This window comes from Narcine bancroftii, chromosome 14 (genome assembly GCF_036971445.1).
Source record: "Narcine bancroftii isolate sNarBan1 chromosome 14, sNarBan1.hap1, whole genome shotgun sequence".
NCBI lineage: Eukaryota > Metazoa > Chordata > Chondrichthyes > Torpediniformes > Narcinidae > Narcine > Narcine bancroftii.
In genome coordinates this window covers 37238696-37260836 of record NC_091482.1, presented here as the reverse complement: position 1 = coordinate 37260836, position 22141 = coordinate 37238696, and the positions used below count along the sequence as shown (strand labels likewise).

Genomic DNA, 22141 nt, shown 5'->3' with positions numbered 1-22141 from the left:
AAGGAAAAATTGTCTGAGGAAGCTTTCTTTGAACCTGGGTATCTGGGTCTTTATATTTACAAAGTGCATCATTGAGCTATGGTCTGCAGGGCCCTGGTCCTAGCGCTGGAATGCGGGATTAGATCATTCTTGTGTCTCTCTGACATAATGGGCTGACTGTTTTCTTTCAATGTTGTAAATTTTTAACATTTCTATGACATCTATGTGGTACTATCAATTAGACCCGACAGGCTAGAAGTCAAGGTTAACAGGCTTTAATCATTTAAACATAGTCAGATCTTACATGCTGTTGGCCCGATTCCAAGGCAGTACTGAGGGATGGGGATTGGACTTCACTGCCTTTATTAGGGATCCTGGAGGGGGAGGAATTATAGTATTGGGGGAGGGCCTACCAGTACAATGACTATATTACAGTGTTCTACCACATTCACCCCTTCATTTCAAATGGGCAGGGTGAAGTGTCAAGAGTCCATTCAGAGCCTATTTGCTGGTTCAGCTGTTCATCTGTCGAGCTGTCCAACACTGTGGCTGTGGTGTTGCTGAAGGCTCCTGGGGAGTACTCTGTGTGATGGGCTGCGATTCAGATGGCTGAACATAATCACTTGGGGCTGGTTCTGGGTGGGGGGGTTGTGAGTTGGTGTTCGGGTGGTGCAGTTGGTGCCAATGGTGGGGTTGGATCCTTGACTGTGTCTCTGCTAATCATGGGGGGGCGTTGCTGGTTGATCGACCGTGGTCGGTTCAGTGAGCGCCTCAGTTGTGGGGGCCCCTGCATAAGCCAGGTCCTGGACAGAGACAGTGTAGCTCCGCCCATCCTGGTACTGCACATAGGCATACTGGGGATTCACATGGAGGAGGTGGAGCTCCTCGACCAGGGAGTCTGCTTTGTGGGTTTAGGTGTGTCTCTGGAGTAGTACAGGCCCTAGTATCATCAGCCAGACCAGTAGCATTGTTCCCAATGCTGACCTCCCGGGGAAGGAAAAAATGTTTCATGAGGGGTCACATTTTTTGCTGTACAGAGGAGGGACCTGGTGGCGTGGAGTGCCTCTGGTCGGACCTCTTGCCATTGGGAGATGGGCAGCTTTTTGACTTGAGTTCCAGATGCTCTCCAAATGGTGCTGTTCTCTCTTTCCACCTGACCATTCCCTCAGGGATTAGAGCTGGTGGTCCTGCTTGTGGCTATATCTTTGGCCAGCAGGTATTCGCGCAACTCTTCACTCATAAATGAGGACCCCCGGTCACTGTGAATGTAATTTGGGTATCTAAAGAACGTGAAAAGGTTATGCAGGGACTTAATGACAGTGGTTGTAGTCATATCTGGACAGGAGATGGTGAACAGGAATCATGAGTATTCGTCAACAATGTTGAGGAAATACACATTCTGGTTCAGACCAACACAGTTCAGATCCTGTACATTCAGCCCACCATACAGGTCATCATCCCACAGGAGCCGGCTATAGCAGTAGTGGATAAAGCCACTGGACCAGCTGATCCCACCTCCAACCCTGTAACTCCTCCCTGTAGATCCCCAATAAAGGCTGATAGCCCTAGTCTTCCCCATCTATACCAACCTTGGATCTGAGCCAGCAACATGTGGACACATGCCTAAGGTTTCTGGATTACTCTATGCTCTTAATTCTTCTTCATGGATGTTAAAAGGTTAAATAAATTTGTCAGTGTAAATCAGAATGATTTACCATCAGCAGTTGGCACTGGATTTAGATGACTCAGTTTTAGGAGACTGACTTAAGGTGTCATATTTTTTCATGATGAGTTGGTTCAATAGAGTCATAATGTGCCATAATGATACAGGGAGGTTCAAATGTCCGATAGTTGTTGGGGAGAAAAAACTGCTGAAGCTAGAGGTGGCAGACTTTGGGTAGCAGAAAATGGGAACATGACCAGCATGACGGAGGTCATTCAAGATTCAAGATTCAGTTTATTGTCATTGTAATAAAACAGTGTTATAGTACATGAAATTGCCTTTTGCCTGCTGTGAAGTAGACAGATTCACCATTGGTAGAAATTGCCTGAACCAACTCTTACAGTCAGAGAGAGAAAGAGAAGTGAAGGAGAATTCCTCCCAGAGTCACCGAGTGCCCGTGGATTTGCCTCCAGTGCTTCCGCAGCCTCCTCAGTGGCACAGAGTAAAGTCCAAAATGTCAGCAGCCCGAGCTCCAGATCCGAACCCCTCAGCGCCTTCACCACCCCCTCACTTCTCAGATCTGATAACTCGTACCCCTTCAGCCAGTTTCGAGTTAATCTCCAGCAGTCTGCAGCCTTCCTGGGTTCCTCACCTTGAGTTGCCAGCAGTCCGCAGCATTATGATATTACTTGCCAGTATTTACCTTCAAATTGTGTATACCTATACTTCCATGGGGTCATACAGGAGAGAAACAGGCCCTGCCAACCATCAAGTACCATTACCATCATTCTTACATTGATCACAATGTGTTGATTCTAATACTGGCTTGTGTCTTGATTCAGAAATATACAAAGTTGACCATTTCTAAGCTATGAAAGATGGGACGTGGCTCAACCCAAATCAACTGAATATATGATGTGCATCTAACTCCCTGCTGCATGTTGTGGAAGGCAGTGTCTAAGCTGAAGGCTGTGAGAGAGAAATGGAGTCCCTGCCCTTCATCAAGTGCCCATTCAGACCAACTCCACCCTAAACTCATTTTATTCTCCCCACATCCCCATCACATTCTCCCACTGTGGGCGATTTACAGTGGGAAACTAGAAGCCCCAGAGGAAGATCATGGGATCCCATTTTAAAACCTATTTTGATAGGCATATACTTAAACTGAAATTAGCATAGGATATGGAACAGTACAGGAACAGGCCATTCAAGGTCTGCGCCAAACACAATTCCAATTTAAACTAAAATCCCTTCTGCCTCCATTTGCTGCACACTTGAGCATCTCTTTTCCTCAGTCTCTTTACATGGTATTACAGAGTTCTGTGTTGTGTATTGGCCTGTGTTGTGTGGTTTTATGTTAAAAAGTGACAGTTTGCCTTAGAGAGTCAAGTTGAAGGTGGACTGCTGAGAAAGTGGGAGACAGAGTGAGCATGTGCAGAAAATGATCTAAAAATTTCTGGACTTGGACAATAAACCACCACTGAGTGGTGCTGTGGAGTGGAAGGAGGCCCGGAGCATGATTCATGGTCTGGAAGACAGTTTAGAATGTTGGGATTTCAAAAAAGGATGAACATTCCAAAGGCAGCCATAAGGATCCGGACCAAGCCAGTGGTTCCTCTCTCTGCAAACAACACTAGACAACTTTGAATTTTGTTCTCTCTCTCTCTCTCTCTCTCTTTCTCTCCCTCTCTCTCTCTCTTTCTCTCAAACATCTCTTGGCTTCAGTTTACCAAACAGACTGAATTTTGTTTATGATCTTTGCTTTGGTTGAGATCGAGGTTTTGTGTTTCTTGTGTGTTTTGTGTCTAAGTTTTTCTGTGGGATGGTTGGAAATATAACTTAGACATTAATTACATATGTTATATTTAGGCTGGGGAATTTATTAGTTTTACACTGTTATAGAAATTTGCATAGTAACCAGTGGGCATTAGGGTTAGGGTTAGGGTAAAGGGGGGATTTTGAATTAAAGTGTGAAGGTGAATTTTTATTAATAAAGTAATTGTTCATCTTTACCCCTGTGATAGGCCTTCTTTGTGGTTGCTGGTATGATCTTGTAACAACGAGGATTTATGTGGAGTCACTTTTCCTAACATCCTCATTTATGGAGAAGGATCCAACAATGACCTTTCTAATTTGATTGACGTCTTCTTGATCATCCTGTGCTGTTTTCCTTGAGTAAGGAACAGGCAGGGCTGGACTCCCAGAGAGGGGCAGGAGCTTTGGAATCAGACCAGGTTAAAATCAAACTGCTGATTCTGGCAGAGGGAGAAGTAGGAGAAAGGGAGTGAAGGGGTTTCCATGGCGATAAACTGTAAATGAGGTCCAGACAACAGGTTAATGAGAATAGCTAGAGAGGGAGGGCTAGCTTGGAATGCAAAAGTGGTGAGATCCGATAGATCTAGGTGATTACGGGGAGAGTAGAGTTGAGCTGACACCATGTGGTCTGATGGACCGTAGTTGACCTGAGGTTGGAGGACTCAATATTGATGTGGCCAGATGAAAGCTGAGATGTTGTTCCTCAAATTTGCATTGGGCTTCATTATTACAGTCAGGAGGCCACACAAGCACACAAAGTGGGGGGGGGGGGGGGGGGGAGGGAATAGAAAATTAAAGAGACATTCATCAGCAATGTCAGGGTCACCCTATATTGATGCACTGAGCCATCACCCAATCTGTGTATCACAAAGTGGTCTCCACTACTTTGGAGAAGCTAAATACAGATTGGGTGATGGCTCAGTGAAGTAAAGTGAATCATTGCTTCACCTGAAAGGACTGCCTGGATAGTGGGAAGGGATGAGGTGCAGGAACAGGGGTGGCATTTCCTGTGGATAGAGGGGAAAGTGGCATAGGAAGGAGAGTGGTTGATGAGATAGAACAAAGAAAGCACAAAGGGGAGGGGAAGAATTGTTCTGTGATGAAAAATGAAAAGAATGATCCATTGACTGTGGGGACCAGTGGTCAGGAAGGTGAGGCCAGGGGAGTTATACCCTTGCTCTGTCCAGGTGGAATGGGGATGAATGCTGGAAAGAGAAAGGGTGCAAACAAGAGCTCTTGTTAGCTATGGTGGAGGGAAAGCTACAGTTCAGGAATAAGGAAGACGTCTGTGATTCCATACAACAGAGAGGGGGAAAACAGAAAGAATGGATGGAGTCCTTGTTGGAGGCAGAGAGGAAGGATGTATTAGGATATCTGTGGAAGGCTTGTAGTAGATCATTGTTTTATGCTTCTCATTTGAGATTAAGGCAAAAATAGAACCTGTGGGCAGGGTGGAAAGTGGCAGCAAAGTAATAAGATGGTTAAGTTTAGAGTCAGTCCAGGTGGAGTATGAGGTCGGATGAGAGTTGAAGACTTCATGCGCAGTATTTCCAGCTTGAGCATCTGTATGATGATCAGCAGGTTTGGTAAGTTTGAACCCACCAGATGGGTACTATGCTACTCGTGAAATGTGAATGGCAGAAAAACTATCTGACTGATGGATTGGGGGCAAGTGGTAATGCATTAATTGCAATAAGGTGAATGGCGCTGTTTGTAGACTCCCTGACACCGTCCATGCATTGAGGCAAGGCAGCTGCCACTGACATCTTCAGTCTCTGTGCTCGGGGAACATTGGCAGAGCAGCTTTAGACATGGACATGTCTTCTTTAAATTTTCAGATTTCAGAGTGCATACATTTTTTGTTTGTTTGTATATTTGTCATTTATTATTTTAAGAGGTGGAGGTTTGAAATTGGTGGTTTCTAGTATACTCTATGTATGGTTTCCAAATTTGTTCAAATAAAGTGTATTTATCTTTTAGATTGTAGGTAATCTTTTCTAATGGAAATCACTTGTTCATTTCTATGTACCATTGTTGTATTTTTAAGGTTGTTTCTGTTTTCCAAGTTGTCATTATGCATTTATTTTGCTGCTGCGAGCGCAATCATAATAAATCTTTTTTGAGTTTTGTCTAATTTTATGCCTAATTCTTTGTCTTTTATGTTGTTTAACAGGAGGATTTCTGGATCTTTTGCTATCTTATTGTTTGTAATTTTGTTTAAATCTTTCCAATTAAAAAAAAACTTTTGTACATGTCCAAATTGTGCAAAATATTGTTCTAATTTCTTGTTTACAATGGAAAATCTGTCTGACATTGTTGGATTCCATTTTTAAAAAATGTTTGTGGTGTCACGTATAATCTATGTAGCGAATTATATTGTATCATAGAAATCAGATATTTATTGTGTTCTTCATGGTTCCTGTGCATAGTTTCTCCTATGTTTCATTCTTTATTTGTATTTTTAAATCTTTTTCCCAACCTTGTTTAGGTTTGTACACTGTTTCATCATTCAGAGTACATACATGACATCACGTATAACCCTAAGACCCCTTTTTCCTGCAGGCGTGGCAGAATTACCATGAATTGGTCGTGCAAAAATAAACTGTGAGCAGCGTAAACTTCCACCACCATTGTTGGAGCCTTAACCTTCACGTTGTATCATCCATTCTTTCCCAGCAATGCTCCTGACCAGAGAGAGGCAGGTAAATCTTAACTGGTGTTGGTGCTGCAATACACTGTACAGGCAGGGGTGAAGAGACCACCTGGCCCAGCTCCACCACCAAGTAAAGTCCTTACAACCTGCTTGTCTGTTTGGAACACATTTGGATTCTATATGACCAGAGGAATTAGACCAGTCACCTCCATCCAAGAGTGGGATGTTGGTTGTACGTTCTTTCAAGTAAACCATTCCCTTGGCTACCACTGTATGCCAGATTCCACTTGAATCATTAAGGATGTTTATGTCGCTGGACAGTTGAGAAACTGAGCTTAATTCTGGTTTTCTCATTGATTCCAGGAGTGGGCGGACACCTGCTGCCGGGGATTACGGAGCGCTCATGCCTATGTACTGGTGTATGACATCTGCTGCTTTGATAGTTTTGAATACATCAAGACAATCCGACAACAAATATTAGACACAAGGTAAGAGAATTTCCAAGGGAAATGAAGTCATTGTTCATTTCACCTGGACATATTTTTTAAGATGAATTCAATTTTGGGATCAGTAGAACACTGCAAGGTCGGTTTTTGGTGGAGGGTGTGCTGGTGGAGAGAAAGTTCCAGGGTTTAAACTTCATGACAATGAACAAATGACAGGCAAGGGAAGTCGGAGCATTGGTGAAGTTGTTCCTCCCCTTGTTGTTCCTGGTGTGGTTTGGAGAGGCAAGGAGAGCATAGATTTCACAGGTAGTACACACTGCAACCATTGTACCCTGGCAATGGTGGGATGAGCTCATTTGAAATGAATTGAATTGAATTGATTATTGTCATGTAATGCAACTGACAGCACTCAAGACCACAGAGAGTTCAACACGCTTTTATTCAGTAAGAATAATACACAATGGTCTTTGGACTGAACTGGGTTTATATCAGGATATGTGGGGGCAGAGTCAGGGGAGGTGCCCATCTTTAAAACATCACATCAATAGTGAATTCCCAGTTCACTACATTCACCCCTTTCTTCAGAATGAAGCCTGCAGGTGAAAAAGAGAACATAGTATAGTCATAGAATTTTTTTTACATTATTTGCAATTCAACGTGTCAGAAGGTCTGGAGATGTGGGCCGAGCACCGTAGGCTCCAGACTTCCTGATCCTCCTGTGGTTCCAGGACTTCAGGGGGTGGGTGGTCCAGCTCTGGTTGAGGGATGGCTGGAGCCCCTTCCTGAGATGTCTCATCTGAGCCCCTTGGTGTTCCCCAGGGAATCCTGGGTAGATTCTGGCTCCCTTGAGGTGATGGACCCTCCGTTCCAATGGGTGCCAGGTCTCTGATCGAGACAGTATCCTCCCTGCCATCCGGGTATGCCACGTAGGCATGTGGGGTTGGCATGGAGTAGGTGCACTTTCTCGACCAGGGGTCAGAGTTGCTCTTCCTCATGTGCTTTTGGAGCAGCACTGGACCTGGGGCTGTAAGCCAAAGCAGGAGGGTGGTCCCTGACATTGGCTTTCTCTTGAAAGAAAACATCAGCTTGTGAGGAGTCGCATTGGTTACAGTGCAAAGTAGCGACCTAATGGAGTGGAGCGCCAGGGGTAGGACATCCTGCCAGTGTGAGTATGTAAGTCCTTTGGACCGGAGAACCAATTTTCCAGCCTTCCAAACTGTAGTGTTCTCCTTCTCAACCTGTCCGTCGCTCTGCGGGTTGCAGCTGGTTGTCCTGCTGGACGCAATTCCCCTTACCAGTAGGAACTGACATAGCTCCTCGCTCAGAAATGGGAGTGCAGTCACTATGCATATACCTGGGATACCCGAACAGGGTGAAAATGGAGTCTAGGGCTCTAATAACAGAAGGTGTGAACGTGTCCAGGCCGGGAATGATGAACGGGAGACAAGAGTACTCGTCAATGACTTTGAGAAAGTACACATTCCCTTCATGGAAAGGAGGGGTCCCTTGAAAGTGACACTGTCATTCGAAGGGCCGGGATGCCTTTATCAGGTGCGCTTTGCTGGGGTGGTAGAGGTGCAATTTGCATTCAGCATAGACCTGGCAGAACCTGGTCATTTCCCTGACATCCTCAATCGAGTAGGGGAAATTGCATGCCTTGACAAAATGAGCAATTCGAGTGATGCCTGGGTGGCAGAGCTCATCATGCAGAGGCACAGCTTCCTCTGGACAGGGTATCTGGAGGCTCATTGAGGGAACTAGGTCAGTAGACTATGTTGTAGTTGTAGTCATAGTTCGATCCTCCAGCAAGCAATTTCATCATTTTTAATTTTGCCTTGTTTTGTGCTGTTGAACATAAAAGCCATCGATCAGTGGTCCATGAGGAGTGTGAATTTCCTGCCCACCAGGTAGTGCCTCCAGTGCCTGATGGCCTCCACAATGGATTGGGCCTCTTTCTCCCCTGATGGATTCCGAAGCTTGTGGCCTGGTAGGGTCCTGGAAAAAATGCAACTTGCCTGCCTGCCTGATTAAGAGTTGCAGTCAGGGCTATGTCTGAGGTGTCATTTTCCACCTGGAAAGGTACATTCTCGTCCACCAAGCATGGTAGACTTTACAATGTGGCTTTGGACATAGTTGAAAGCAGTTTGAGCTTTAGCTGTCAGTGGTTTTCAAGCGGATACAAACCTTGTCTGTATATTGAGAAACCTACTGGACATAATATGAGAAGAAGCCCTGGCACCTCCTCAAAGTTTTCATAGTCCTCGGGATTGGGAGTTCTAATAGGGGGCACATCCTGTCAGGGTCGGGGCCAATGATGCCATTTTCCACCACGTAGCCCAAGATAGCCCTGAACACACACTTACTGGTTTTGTAAGTGAGGTTCCAGGCCTCAGCTGCATGGAGGAAATTCTGGAGGTTGGCGTCATGGTCCTCCAGAGAGTGGCCACAAATGGTAAAGTTGTTGAGGTAGGGGAAAATGGCCTTCAAATTAAATTTTTTTTTCATAACTTTATTTATTCATTCAACAAAGTTATTGCATACAATAAGAAAAATACATATTATGAATGATAAAATTTTTTCTTTATATATATATATAAAAAAAAAGAAAAGAAAAAAGAAAAAAAAAGAACCCCCCTCCCCCTCTCAACCTACTCTCTTTAGGAGAGCCAAAGAAAAAGAAAAAACACTGAAATATATTTACTAAAATCTAATCAAGGTAAATCTAAATGTAAATATTCTAAATATAAAGATATTTTACAAAAAGAATAATTATCATGTAAAGCATACGTAATTTTTTTCCATTACTAAACAAGTTTTCATCTCATTATACCATCTATTAATATCAATCACATTAGCATTTTTGCATGTACTTGCTATACATTTTTTGCAACAGATAAAGGTAAATACACAAAAGCAATCTGAAATTTATCTAATCCTAAATCTTTCAAAGGATTCAACTCACCCAACAAAAATATTGTCAGATCCAGAGGTATTTTGAGCTTATACAAATGGTCCAAAAACAGTTGAATTGCTTTCCAAAAAATTTGTATATGTACACATAACCAAACAGCATTAAAAAATTCCAACCTAATTACCACACCTAAAACAAGAATCTGATCCACTAAAACCATTTTTTAAAAACTTTTCAGGTGTTAAATACAATTGATGTAAAAAAATGTAATTAACCATTACATAACGAATATTTATCAATCTAGTAACACAATCATGACAGATATCTAACCAGTCATCCTCAGAAAAACTAAGGTTGATATCCCATTCCCATTTAATCTTAGATCTATTCCATCCTTTTTTTTCCAAACTTTCCTGTAATATTTGATACATCAATAAAATATATCCCTTCTTTGATGCAATGACAAGAAAAGATTCAAATTTAGTTAATTTAGGTAAAATCATGTTTCTACCAAATATTTGTTTTACTAGAGATCGAAGTTGATAATAAACAAATAAAGAATTCTCATTAATACCAAAATCTTCCCTCATTTGACTAAATGACAAAAATTGACCTTCTTTAAAACAATCCCCCAAGTTTTTTTATACATAACATAACATAACATAACAATTACAGCACGGAAACAGGCCATTAGGCCCTTCTAGTCCGCACCGAACCAAACACCCCTTTCTAGTCCCACCTCCCTGCACAATGCCCATAACCCTCCATCTTCTTCTCATCCATATACCTGTCCAACCTTTTCTTAAATAATACAATTGACTCCGCCGCCACTATTTCTTCCGGAAGATCATTCCACACGGCTACCACTCTCTGAGTAAAGAAGTTCCCCCTCATGTTACCTCTAAACCTCTGCCCCTTAATTCTTAACTCATGTCCTCTTGTTTTAATCTTTCCTCCTCTTAACGGAAATAGTCTATCCACATCCACTCTGTCTATCCCTTTCATAATCTTAAATACTTCTATCAAATCCCCTCTCAACCTTCTACGCTCCAAAGAATAAAGACCTAATCTGTCCAATCTCTCCCTATACTCTAGATGCTTAAACCCAGGTAACATTCTGGTAAACCTTCTCTGCACTCTCTCCACTCTGTTTATATCCTTCCTATAATTAGGCGACCAGAACTGCACACAGAACTCCAAATTAGGCCGCACCAACGTCTTATAGAATCTCAAAAAGATTTCCAATGTAATCTTTTTCATTCAAATGCATCTCCTGTAAAAAAGCAATATCAATCTTCATCTTTTTGATGTAAGCCAAACTCGCTTACATTTTGTCAAATCATTTACTCCCTGAACATTTAAGGTAGAAAATTTCAAATTCGACATATCTAATACAATTGCTAAATACCAAAAAGTCACAAAATTAATAATAACAAAGAAAAAAAAGGCAAAGAAAAAAAAATTATATATAGAACCCTCAAATTGAAATATATAGGCCCTTCAAATAAAAATAATATTAGTTAATAAGAGAGAATAAAACAACAAAAAAAAATACCAGAAGGTTGTAACTCCCTAAAAAAACTGGGTGTGGATTACCCACTGGGGAGTGATGACTAACAAAGAAATTAGTGCAATCCCCTCCTCCCCAGCCAGCTCGTCAGAAATATTAACATACTACAAAAAAAATCAGCCTTGAGATTCCAGTCCAGATGGTGAACTCATTTAAAGAGTAGATGAACTCTTTCCATTCCCGTTCTTTCCATTTCTGCCATTTTGTCCATTTCCAAGTCAATCAGATTTTCTTTTAGGAGATAATGGTGGACTCTTTCTTTGACCTCTGACATCTGGTAACCAATTAGCAAAAACCATTCCCTATGCTCACTCTCAAAAAATTGAAACTGATAATTTCCATAAAACAATTTCAACAGAGCAGGATAACGAAAAGCAAATTTGTAACCTTTACGCCATAAAACATCTTTAACTGGATTAAATTCATGTCGGTGTCGGATAATATCTTGACTCAAATCAGGGTAGAAGAAAACTCTACTATTCTGATTCATCATTGGAGTTTGCCTTTGTCTTGCATCTTGAACTTCAAGTCAAAGAATTGTCTCTCTATCCAAACAATTCAAACAACGAACTATCACAGCTCTTGACGGCTGAAGGTGGTCTTCTTAAAGCTCTATGTGCTCTTTCCAATACCAGTCCGTCAGGAAAGGACACTTTCCCCAACATCTGGGGAATCCAATTTTTAAAAAATTTGATGGGATCTTGACCTTCTATACCTTCTGGCAAACCCACAATTTTCACATTATTTCTTCTGCTTTGATTTTCCAAATAGTCCATTTTTAAAATTAACTCTTTTTCCTGGGCTCCTAAATATTTAACTGAATTTTCCACCTTTACTATTGTTTCTGTATTGGATTGTACCTGTTGTTTACATTCAGAAAGAGAAGCTTCAAATCTTTTAAAGGTTTCCCGGTTTTCTTTAACTTCTGCCTTAACCACATTTAAGTCTGAAATTATATCAGTATTCATTTGAACTATCCAAATAGGAAGCAATACCTTCAAACATCATGTTGACAAGCTGAAGTGCAGTTTGAGTTACAGGATCCGGTTCCATAATTTGTAACTCACTTTCTTCCAGCTCTTCTTCCATTTCCTGTACAGCAGTAGAGTAAGGTAAGTCTTCTTCTTGTTGCTCTTCAAAAGGTAGCATTCTAGTTGTTTTACTGTGAGTTTGGACACCCAACGATGATCCCCTAACTTCCTCAGAGGGTCCCCCCGCAGACCATTTTTTAATAAAATTACGGAGTTCTCCATAATTAACAGTTCCACCCAAGCGCATAGTCACTGCAGACTGCGTGTCTACCATCAGAATCTTCTTCCTCCGCGCTCCCGTCTCTTCCAATGGGAGAGTTCTTTGTAGCAAGCCTCCAGGCTTGTGCCCAACATCTCAGGAGCGTGCTCCTTCCTCCGCAGAACGGGTCGAACCAGCGCCATCTTGAGACTGGTGAGTAACTGTTACCTTTGCTTTTGTCCCCACCGGCGATCGTTGAAGCTTGGGAATAGCTGAAAACGGGTTGTTTAGGCCCCAATTCTTCTGCACTTTGAAACTGTATTTTCTTTTGTAACTGAAACTTAGTTTTTTTACATTAGTAGCCATAATGGCTCACCAAAATATCAAACTAAAAATTTAAGTTTTTAAATTAAAAATAAAGGGTTAAAACATGGGCATTTAAAAGTCTGACCGGAGAGGGCAGGGATTACACGTCTGATCTCTACGCCATCTTGCCACGCTCCCCTAAACTTAAATTCTTCCACCATTCAGTCCATCTGTCTCTGGAAGATTGAGACCCCATTTGTGATACCAAATGGAACCCTCCGAAACTCTGTTAGCCTCAAAAGCAGTGTAATGACGGTCCTCAGAATGGATTGGCAACTGGTGGTTGATGGTTGAATAAATGTACTGCGCAATTTCGTTCACCATGTCCAAAATACGGGGATGGGGTATGCGTCCAGGAGTGTAAAATGATTAATGGTTTGGATACTGTCAATTACTAGCCTGGACTTTTCTTCCCCCTTTACCACAACCACATGAGCTCTCCATGGACTGGTCCTGTGCTCGATAATGTTTTTGAAATTTATTTATAGTATCTCCATACATTCATTTCAAATTGACTTAGTATAATATTACATAATAGATACTAAATAATTTTCAAATTTTTACCCCCCCCCCACCTCCCCTAACCCCTTAGGAAACCACCTTGAGGTGGTTAATTCCCAAAAACCCAAATGGGTATGGTATAAACCACAAGTGGCCTATGACTTTTGGGAGCAGAAGTACCACTCCCTCCCCCCCCACCAGGCAGAGAAAATACACGTATAAACCGAAAAATCATCATTTCTTATATCGATAAAACCCCGGTCCATCAATTTAATCAATCTTATTCATAAACTCTTTTTTTTGAAAATCCAAACTTGATATTAAATTTTGCACCCTTTCCACCCTCCCAACACTGAGTGTTTACAATCAATAAAAGCTTTTTAAAAAAATTTTTTTTTCAAGTCTTCCTGAATTTCATCCACTGAATTAAAACACCTCTGAACATCCCAGTTCAACACCGAATCTTCCATTCTTCTCAGTCTCAAGTTGAATTTGTAGCTTACTTTCAAAAAAAGTTTTTTCAAATCTTTTAAAATTTTCTTGAACATAATTCCTTCAGTCTTGATCTTCTAAAGCATCAATGTTATTCATAAGTTCTTTCTTCTATGTTTCCCAATTTAATATCAAATTTTCCACTTTGTCAATCTTCTCAATGTTAAGTTGAAATTATTGTTTATTTTCAAGAAAAACTTATTCAAAATTTTTAACTCTTCTTAGACATTGCTCCTTCGACTTTAATTTTATAAATCATCAATCTTGTTCATAGTTTCTTTCTACTGAGTTTCCAAATTTAATAAAGTTTCCGTTTTTTCCAATTTTCTCAATATTAAACTGATCTTGTTGTTTAGTTTAAAAAAAACCTTTTCAAAACTATTAAAATCTGTTTGCAATGTATGCATACTCACAGATAATAAATTCACTCTTCCAATATTCCATCCAAAAAAAAAATCACTGATAAACCTTATTGCAGGTCAAGGAGTTCCATATATATATGTTTATCTTCAGAAAATATTTCAAATATTTCAAATCAACATTCGTCGCCATCTTTCAAAAAGGAGTCCGAAATCAACTTTAATAAGTTCTGTTCTTGAGAAAATTCCAGCACCAACTCCGGCTCAGTCTGGGCAAATAGGTCAAATTTCTTCCAAAGTCAAAGAATGTAATTTTGTTCTGTATTTATAGATAATAAGTTCATCCTTCCGATATTCCATCCAAAAAAAATCACTAATAAACTTTAATGTTATCTGGATTTTTAAAACTCACGGGCAACCAATGCCAATTACTGCAATTTATCTTCATAAAACATTTCAAATCAATATTCATCACCATCTTTCAGAGGGGTGTCCAAGGCCAGCTTATCCGACAGTCCAATTAATGAGCTCCGTTCTTAAGAAGATTCCAGCCTTGACTCCATGGTTCTGTCTGGGCAAGTAGGCCGAGTTTCTTCCAAAGTCGGAGAGTGTAGTTTTGTTCTGTATTTGAACTCTATTTTCCTTAATCTTTGTTGCCATTTTAAACTAAAAACAATTGATAAACAAAACAAAGACTTTTAACAGAAAAGAAATATTCTTAAAACGGGTATTTATATAACTGCCTGGGGGAGACCGGGAAGGCACGTCCGCTCCCTACGCCATCTTGCCACGCCCCCTGTGCTCGATAATGTTCTCCTCAAACAGTCGTTGTGTCTCAGGCTTGATGAATGCCTGGTCCTCTTCACTGTAGCTCCTGCTTTTTGTAGCCATTGGTCTGTAATCGATGCTCAGGTTCAGAAACTGAACTGGATCTACGTTCAGTGTGGAGAGACAGCAAATGGCATCACAGAATTTTGGGGCCTTCTGTTCTGAACTGTAATGGGAGGGAGAGGATCAGAATACTCCAGGGTCACATTTTTAAAGTGACACAAGAAGTCAAGACCCAACAGAATCGGAGCACATAAATTCTCAAGTACATACATTCTGAACCTACAGAAATCCCCCATCTGCAAAGATAAATGAATATTTACAGACTGCGTATGGGACACTAAAAAAGTACGATAATTAGAGGGATGCACTTGAAGATTGAGTGTTTGGACGGTCTCTGCATGTATGAAGCTCTTAGTCGAGCCAGATTCAATTAAACACTTCAATTTGTATCATGGTTAATGTGATTTATGGTGTGAAAAAAAAATTAAAAAAAAAAAAATTATGCCCGTTAACCCACATTTTCATCATGGAATTGTTAGGTTGGTATGGTACCTCCTGGTCCTACACCATTGCTGCCAGGACTCTGGAAATGCCATCATTCCCCTCGCTGGAGTCACTCCCCCCTTTCAGATCCTTGTGCAGGCAAGATGGCGGAGATCACACAGTACAGCAAGATGGCTGCCATCCTTCCTCATCTGATGAAGATGGTGCCAGGTTCGAAACGTGCCAGGATGGCTGCTGGGGCTTCTCGTGTTGCTGCTCTCACCGCGCGGCTCTGCAGGAAGACCACGGCATACAACACTGGCACCAGGAGATCATGGGTTTGGCTTTCAAACTCACCTCAGTCAGCCTGTTGAGGGTTGTGCATACGCTGAACCTCTCAGCCCAACACAGCAGATCTTCACCCAATGCCCCTTCTGACCAGAACTGGAGCAGATGGAGTCTTTTGCAGGACATTGAGTTCTTGGGTGCTGCTGCCAACCATAGAAGAAGCTTCCCCTGGTGCCGGAGGCTGGCGCCATCAGGGCTGAAGCAATGTGTGGAGCTGCTCCGGGAATCAGATTCTCCTGGAGTTTGCTGCCCTGCCTTCCAAGTTATCTGCTCCTAGTTGGGCCATTTCCAGTGACTCAGCCAGCAGTACATTGTCAGACCTTGCTCCAGGAACTGCTGCCTTATGTACTTGTACTTACCCCAGTGACAAAAGCATCCTGGATCTGCTCATCTTCCTGTTCTCAGGCCATGCCATCCTCATACCTGCAGTTCCTCACTAGTGCTTGTAGGATGAGGACAAAATATTTAATAGTCTCACCAGACTGCTGCTTCCATTGTCCTCATTGTCCTCACTAGGACAAAATTCTGGGGCCTCATATATCAAGCCTTCAGCCTTTCAATGGCCGACGCATAAGATGATCAGGAATCCTTTAGGGCGATGTGAGAGAGAAGCACTGACCTGTTGAGCTCATCCATTGAATAGACTGTTTGTGTGGCCAACAGGTACATTTGGAAGCACTCCAGCCAGTAGGTGAACTCTTCTGAGGCCTCTGGGGTCAGAGGGTCGATGACAAGCATCATGGGCTTCAACAGGGCTTCCATCCTTTTGTTTACTGAATAAAATTGTAGTCTGACTGAGGGCCCTCGAGACCAGAAAGAGTTCGACATGCTTTTATTCAGTAAGAATAACACACAATGATCTTCGGGCTGAACAGGTTTTGGTGGGAATCCAGGGTTTATATCGGGATATGTGGGGGTGGAGTCAGGGGAGGAGCCAGTCCTTAGACCATCACACCAGCAGGGAATTCCCAGTTCACTACATGTCATGTACACAAAGATGGAATGAAAAGCTTTGTTCTACATAGTACAGCAGGTAGGCAAGAATGAAACCATAGCAATACAATAAAACAGGTGCATGATTTACTATCGTGGAAGACAAACATACAGGATATGGTGTTAAAGAGAAAAGTATAATTAAACAGTGCACTTGGATGATTTCAAACTTGCTGGGAGTTAGCAGATACATACTCATCCAGGTAGGTGAGAATATCCCATTATGATATGTGCCTTGTGGATGAGTCACTCTCTACAAGACACCAAACTTCTTGGAGCCAAAGCATGTCTTCATCGAGTTGATAGTCTTCCAGGAGCCATCGATGTCTGGCTCTGTGTGTGTGTCCCCAGGAACAGCCTGTAGATCAGAAAGTTGACTGTCACGCTGCTGATGTGGATGAACCGTGACAAAGTCCCCTGCACCCTTCTCCACTCTTAGCGAATCTGCATTCAGCAAAGAGGTGGCTAACTGTCTCCTCCCCACTGCAGTCATCTCAAGGACAATGTGTGGGGTGGGTGGCCTTTTGGTTGTACAGGAAGGATCTATCAGAGAGGGTTCCTCTCACTGTCAGCCAGGCCAGGTTTTGGTGCTTGTTTGTGACCTCAGGCAATGAGGTATTCCGCCAGGTGACTTGGATGGTCTGCTCAGAGAACCACCCCAAAGAGTCCACTGAGTCTCTCAGTTTCTGCAAGACAATCTGTGGTGATCAGTGCCTGAAGGACTTATGGTCAAAGGTGTTGGTCTTGATAAACTTTTCCATGAAGAATAGGTGGTGTGGAAAGGTCCAGTTGACTGGGATATTGTGGAGCAACAGGGCCAGGCCCGTCCTTCACAACATCTCAGCTCTTGGTGTTCTCGTACTTTGGCTCCATGCATAGCTTGGTGCACCCACACAGAATGAGGGCTACATTGGGTACGCTTTTACCCCTGTTGTCTGGTGATTTGCACATGGCAACCATTCGGACCCTTTCCAACCTGGATCACCACGTGAACTGGAAAACCGTTCTTGTATGGCACGGTTAGCTTGTATGGCAGGCCAACACTGTTTTAGCTCCAGCAATAGGACTGGGGTTCGAATCCCATGCTGCCTTTAAGGAGTTTGTACATTCTCCCCATGTCTGGGTGAGTTTTCCCCAGGGGCTCTGGTTTCCTTCCACCATTCAAAAGCATACTGCGGGTGTACGTCTTTTGGGTGTAATTTGGAGTTACAGGCTCATGGGCCAAAAGGACCTGTTACCATGCTGTATGTATGTCTAAATTTGTCTAAACTGCCAGGGCGGAGATGCAGGTGATGGGGCACATCAACAGCAGTCCTGAAAGCATCTCGCACTTGATGACCTGGTTCTTCCCTGTAATTGAGAGGGAGTGCCACACCTACATACCTAATTTCTGCTGACTTTTGTGATCCGCTCTAACCAATTCTCATTGCATGCCCTGGCCACTGTTCAAAAAAGGATCCAAGAGTAAACCTGGTAATTATAGGCCTGTAACTGTGATGTCGGTGGTGGGTAAATTAATGGAAAGTGTCCTTAGAGATGGAATATACAACTATTTGGAAAAACAGGGATTGATTCGAAGTAGTCAGTATGGTTTTGTATGTGATAGATCATGTCTAACAAATCTTATAGAGTTTTTCGAGGAGGTTACTAAAAAGGTTGATGAGGGGAAGGTGGAGGATGTTGTCTAAGGCTATGGTTCCCCATAAGAGGTGAGTAAGGAAGGTAGAAGCATTAGCAATGATGAAGTAGTGAAATTGATTCCAAACACTAAATGGGAAGAAATGAGGATTCAGCAATGGTTGGATGGGAGATGCCAGAGAGTAGTGATGGAAAATTCTTTGTCGAATTGGGAGGCCGGTGATGAGTGAGGTCCTCAGGGATCGGTACTGGGTCCACTCCTGTTTGTCATATATATTAACAATCGAGATGATAGGGTGGCAAATTGGATTAGCAAATTTGCAGATGATACAAAAGTTGGCGGTGTTGTGGACATTGAGGAAGATTATCGAAGATTACAGGGTGATATACGGCAGTTAGAAGAGTGGGCTGAGAGATGGCAGATGGAGTTTAATACTGATAAATGTGAGGTGCTACATTTTGGTAGGACTAATCAAAATAGGTCATACATGTTAAATGGTAGATAATTGAGAAATGCAGTGGAACAAAGGGATTTAGAGGTCATGGTACATAATTCTCTAAAAGTTGAATTACATATGGATAGGGTGGTGTAGAAGGCATTTAGTATGTTGGCTTTCATAAATCAGTGTATAGAATACAGGGGTTGGGATGTTATGTTGAAATTGGTGAGGCCAAATTTGGAATATTGTGTGCAGTTTTGGTTGCCAAATTGCAGGAAGGATATAAAGAGAATAGAGAGAGTGCAGAGGAGGTTCACGAGAAAGTTGCTGGGGTTTCAGGGTTTGAGTTACAAGGAAAGTTTGGCCAGGCTGGGATTAATTCCATAGAGCGTATAAGGTTGAGGGGTGATTTGATAGAGGCATTCAAAATTATGAGGACAGGCTTTTACAGCTGTGAGTGGAGGAGATTCAAGCAAGAGGCATGGATTGAGATTAAAAGGAGAAATGTTTAAGGGAAATATGAGGGGGAATTTCTTCACACAGAGGGTGGTGGGGGTGTGGAATGAACTTCCGATAGAGATGGTAGAAATAAGATCAATGCTAATATTCAAGGAAAGGTTGGATAGGTATATGGACAGGAGAGGAGTGGAAGGTTATGGGCCAAATGCAGGTCAATGGGACCAGGTGGGAGATAATGTTTGGCATGGACTAGTAGGGGCAAACTAGCCTGTTTCGGTGTTGTAAAAGATTATATGTTTATAAAGTAGATCCCTAACATCTTCAGGCAGTCAGATCTGACTGTGAAAGGAATGGTGGACCGCTCAGACTAATTCTAGATCTGATTTAACCTTGCACCCGATGCCGACTCAAATTGGTTGCTGATCAGTCTGTGGACCGATCTTGTGTCTGAACAAAAGACGGCGACGTCATCATGGTACTGGGAAGTCTTGACTCAAGTGCATTCACTGCCTGGCAGCATCACTCCTCTTATGCACTTATACTTCCTGATGGATTGGGAAAAGGGCTCTATGCAGCACATGATGAATACTGGCGAAAGTGGACCACTCTGGCTGACTCCAGACTTGATGGGAAGATATCTGTTTTCAACCCATTGCTTTAGACTGCGCTACGGATGTGCAGTTTAATCCATTTCTGAATTCCCTCCCCAAAACTCATTTGGAGAGCATGCCCATCATGTACATGTGTAATATCCAATCAAAGGTTTCCTCCTGATCAGCATGCAGAGTAGACCTGCACTGCATCAAGGGGATTCATTCTGCAAAATTTGCTTTCACAGACTATAGGTAATCAAATGAATGGTATTGGTGCTGAGACGACATGACGCTGGTTTTCTTCATAGGTTACCACGATTAATCCAACATTGTGATTATCTACAGTACATGTTCTTGGCTAGTGTTGGGAACTCTCATATCTACCTGATTAGTGTTGGGAACTCTCATATCCACCTGGTTAGTGTTGGAAACTCTCATATATAACTGGTTAGTGTTGGAAACTCTCATATATAACTGGTTAGTCTTGGGTACTCTCATATCAACCTGGGTATGGTTGGGAACTCTCAGATATACCTGGTTAGTGGTGAGAACCCTCATATCTACCTGGTTAGTGTTGGTTACTCTCATATCTAACTGGTTAGTGTTGGGTACTCTCATATCTACATGGTTAGTGTGCGAACACTCATATCTACCTGGCTAGTGTGTGAAATCTCATATATAGCTTGTTAGTGTTGGGAACTCTCATTTCTACCTGGTTACTGTTGGGAACTCTCACATCCACTTGGTTATTGTTGGAAACTTTCATATCTAGTTGGTTAGTGTTCAGAACCTTCATATCATCCTGGCTAGATTTGTTAACCCTCATAGAATACCAGTTAGTGTTTGGAACTCTCATATCTACCTGGTTAGTGTAGGGAACTCTCATATCTACCTGGTTAGTGTTGGGAACTCGAATATCTACCTGGCTAATGTTGGGAATTCTCATATCTACCTGGCTAGTGTTAGGAACTCTCATGTCTACAAGTTAGTGTGCAAACTGAGGATCATAAGGGAAGGAGAAGCAGTGATAGAGAAGAGTTACAGGGAGACAGTCACCCCTAGAAGGCAGGAGTCAGGGAATTGGGTGACTGTGAGGAAAGGAGGGAGAGTGCCTGTGCAGAGTACCCCTGTGGAAGTGCCACTCAGCAACATGTATTCAGCATTGGATACTGCTGGGGTGAACAGCCTACCAGGGATGAGTCGTGGGGGTCAGGTCTCTGGCACAGGGGCTGCCCCTGAGTTTCAGAAGGGAAGGAGGGATAAGAACAGGATATGTAGTTGGGGACTATTAGTCAGAGGGACAGATAGAAGGTTTGTGGGACGAGATCGGGGATCCAGGTTGGTATGTTGCCTCCCTGGTGCTAGGGTCAGGGATATCTCTGATCGTGTTCATAGCATTCTGAAAGGGGAAGGAGAACAGCCAGAAGTCGTGGTCCATGTGGGGACCAATGACATAGTTAGAAGTGGGGATGAGGTCCTGAAACAGGATTATGTGGAATTAGGTAGGAAGTTAAAAAACAGGACCTCCAAGTTAGTAATCTCTGGATTGCTGCCGATGCCATGCGCTAGAGAGAGTAGAAATAGGAGGAAGTGGAGGATGAATGCATGGCTAAAGAGATGGTACATGGGGCAAGGGATAAGATTTCTGGATCATTGGGATCTCTTCTGGGGAAGGTCGGACCTGTACAAAAGGGACGGACTCCACTTGAACTGGAGGGGGACCAATGTGCTGGCAAGCAGATTTGCTAGAGCTGTGGGGGAAGGTTTAAACTAGTTTGGCAGGGGGGTGGGGAACAGAGTGTGAGTGCAGTGTCAAGGGAGCATGGCCACCTAGATAGGAATAATAACAATAACAAAGGTAGGATAAAAATTAGGGTAAAAGGTAGAAAAGAGAATTTAGGTGAGGGTCATTCTCTGAAATGCATATATTTTAATGCAAGAAGCGTAGTGAAGAAGGTAGATGAGCTTAGAGCATGGACAGATACTTGGGGTCATGATATTGTGGCAATTAGTGAGACCTGGCTACAGGAGGGGCAGGACTGGCAACTTAATATTCCAGGATACATTTGTTTTAGATGTGATAGAGCAGGGGGTAAGCAGGACATTACTGCTGTGAGGTGCAGGATGGTCTGGAAGGATTGTCCAGTGAGGCTGTTTGGGTGGATTTGAGGGGTGAAGGAGGCATGAGGGTGCTAATATTACAGACCACCAAATGGGCCAAGAAAATTAGAGGAACAAATTTGTAGGGAGATAACGTATATGTGTGAGAATCATAAGGTAGTGATCATGGGAGATTTTAACTTCCCTCACATTGATTGGGATACCCATACAGTTAGAGGGCTGCATGGGCTAGAGTTCGTTAAATATGTTC

General features: G+C 42.5%; 1 protein-coding gene and 1 long non-coding RNA gene across 3 annotated transcripts in view; one reads left to right on the top strand and one right to left on the bottom strand.

Annotated features, from left to right (window-relative positions):
* Positions 1-22141, top strand: part of LOC138749270 (ras-like protein family member 10B) — a 271551-nt gene that overhangs the window by 50839 nt on the left and 198571 nt on the right. Inside the window, exon 2 of the mRNA XM_069910448.1 lies at positions 6474-6598. Coding sequence (XP_069766549.1) covers positions 6474-6598 — 125 coding nt within the window. The remainder of the gene's footprint in view (positions 1-6473; positions 6599-22141) is intronic.
* The window catches only part of LOC138749271 (uncharacterized), a 225172-nt gene continuing 210007 nt past the window's right edge, over positions 6977-22141 (bottom strand). The window contains exons 3-4 of one of the 2 annotated variants that reach the window (XR_011348529.1): positions 16836-16998; positions 6977-7149 (exon numbers count right to left, since the gene is read on the bottom strand). This is a non-coding gene — a long non-coding RNA (uncharacterized lncRNA). Of the gene's footprint in view, positions 7150-16705; positions 16999-22141 lie in introns of those variants that run through there. The other variant, XR_011348528.1, reaches the window with a different exon arrangement.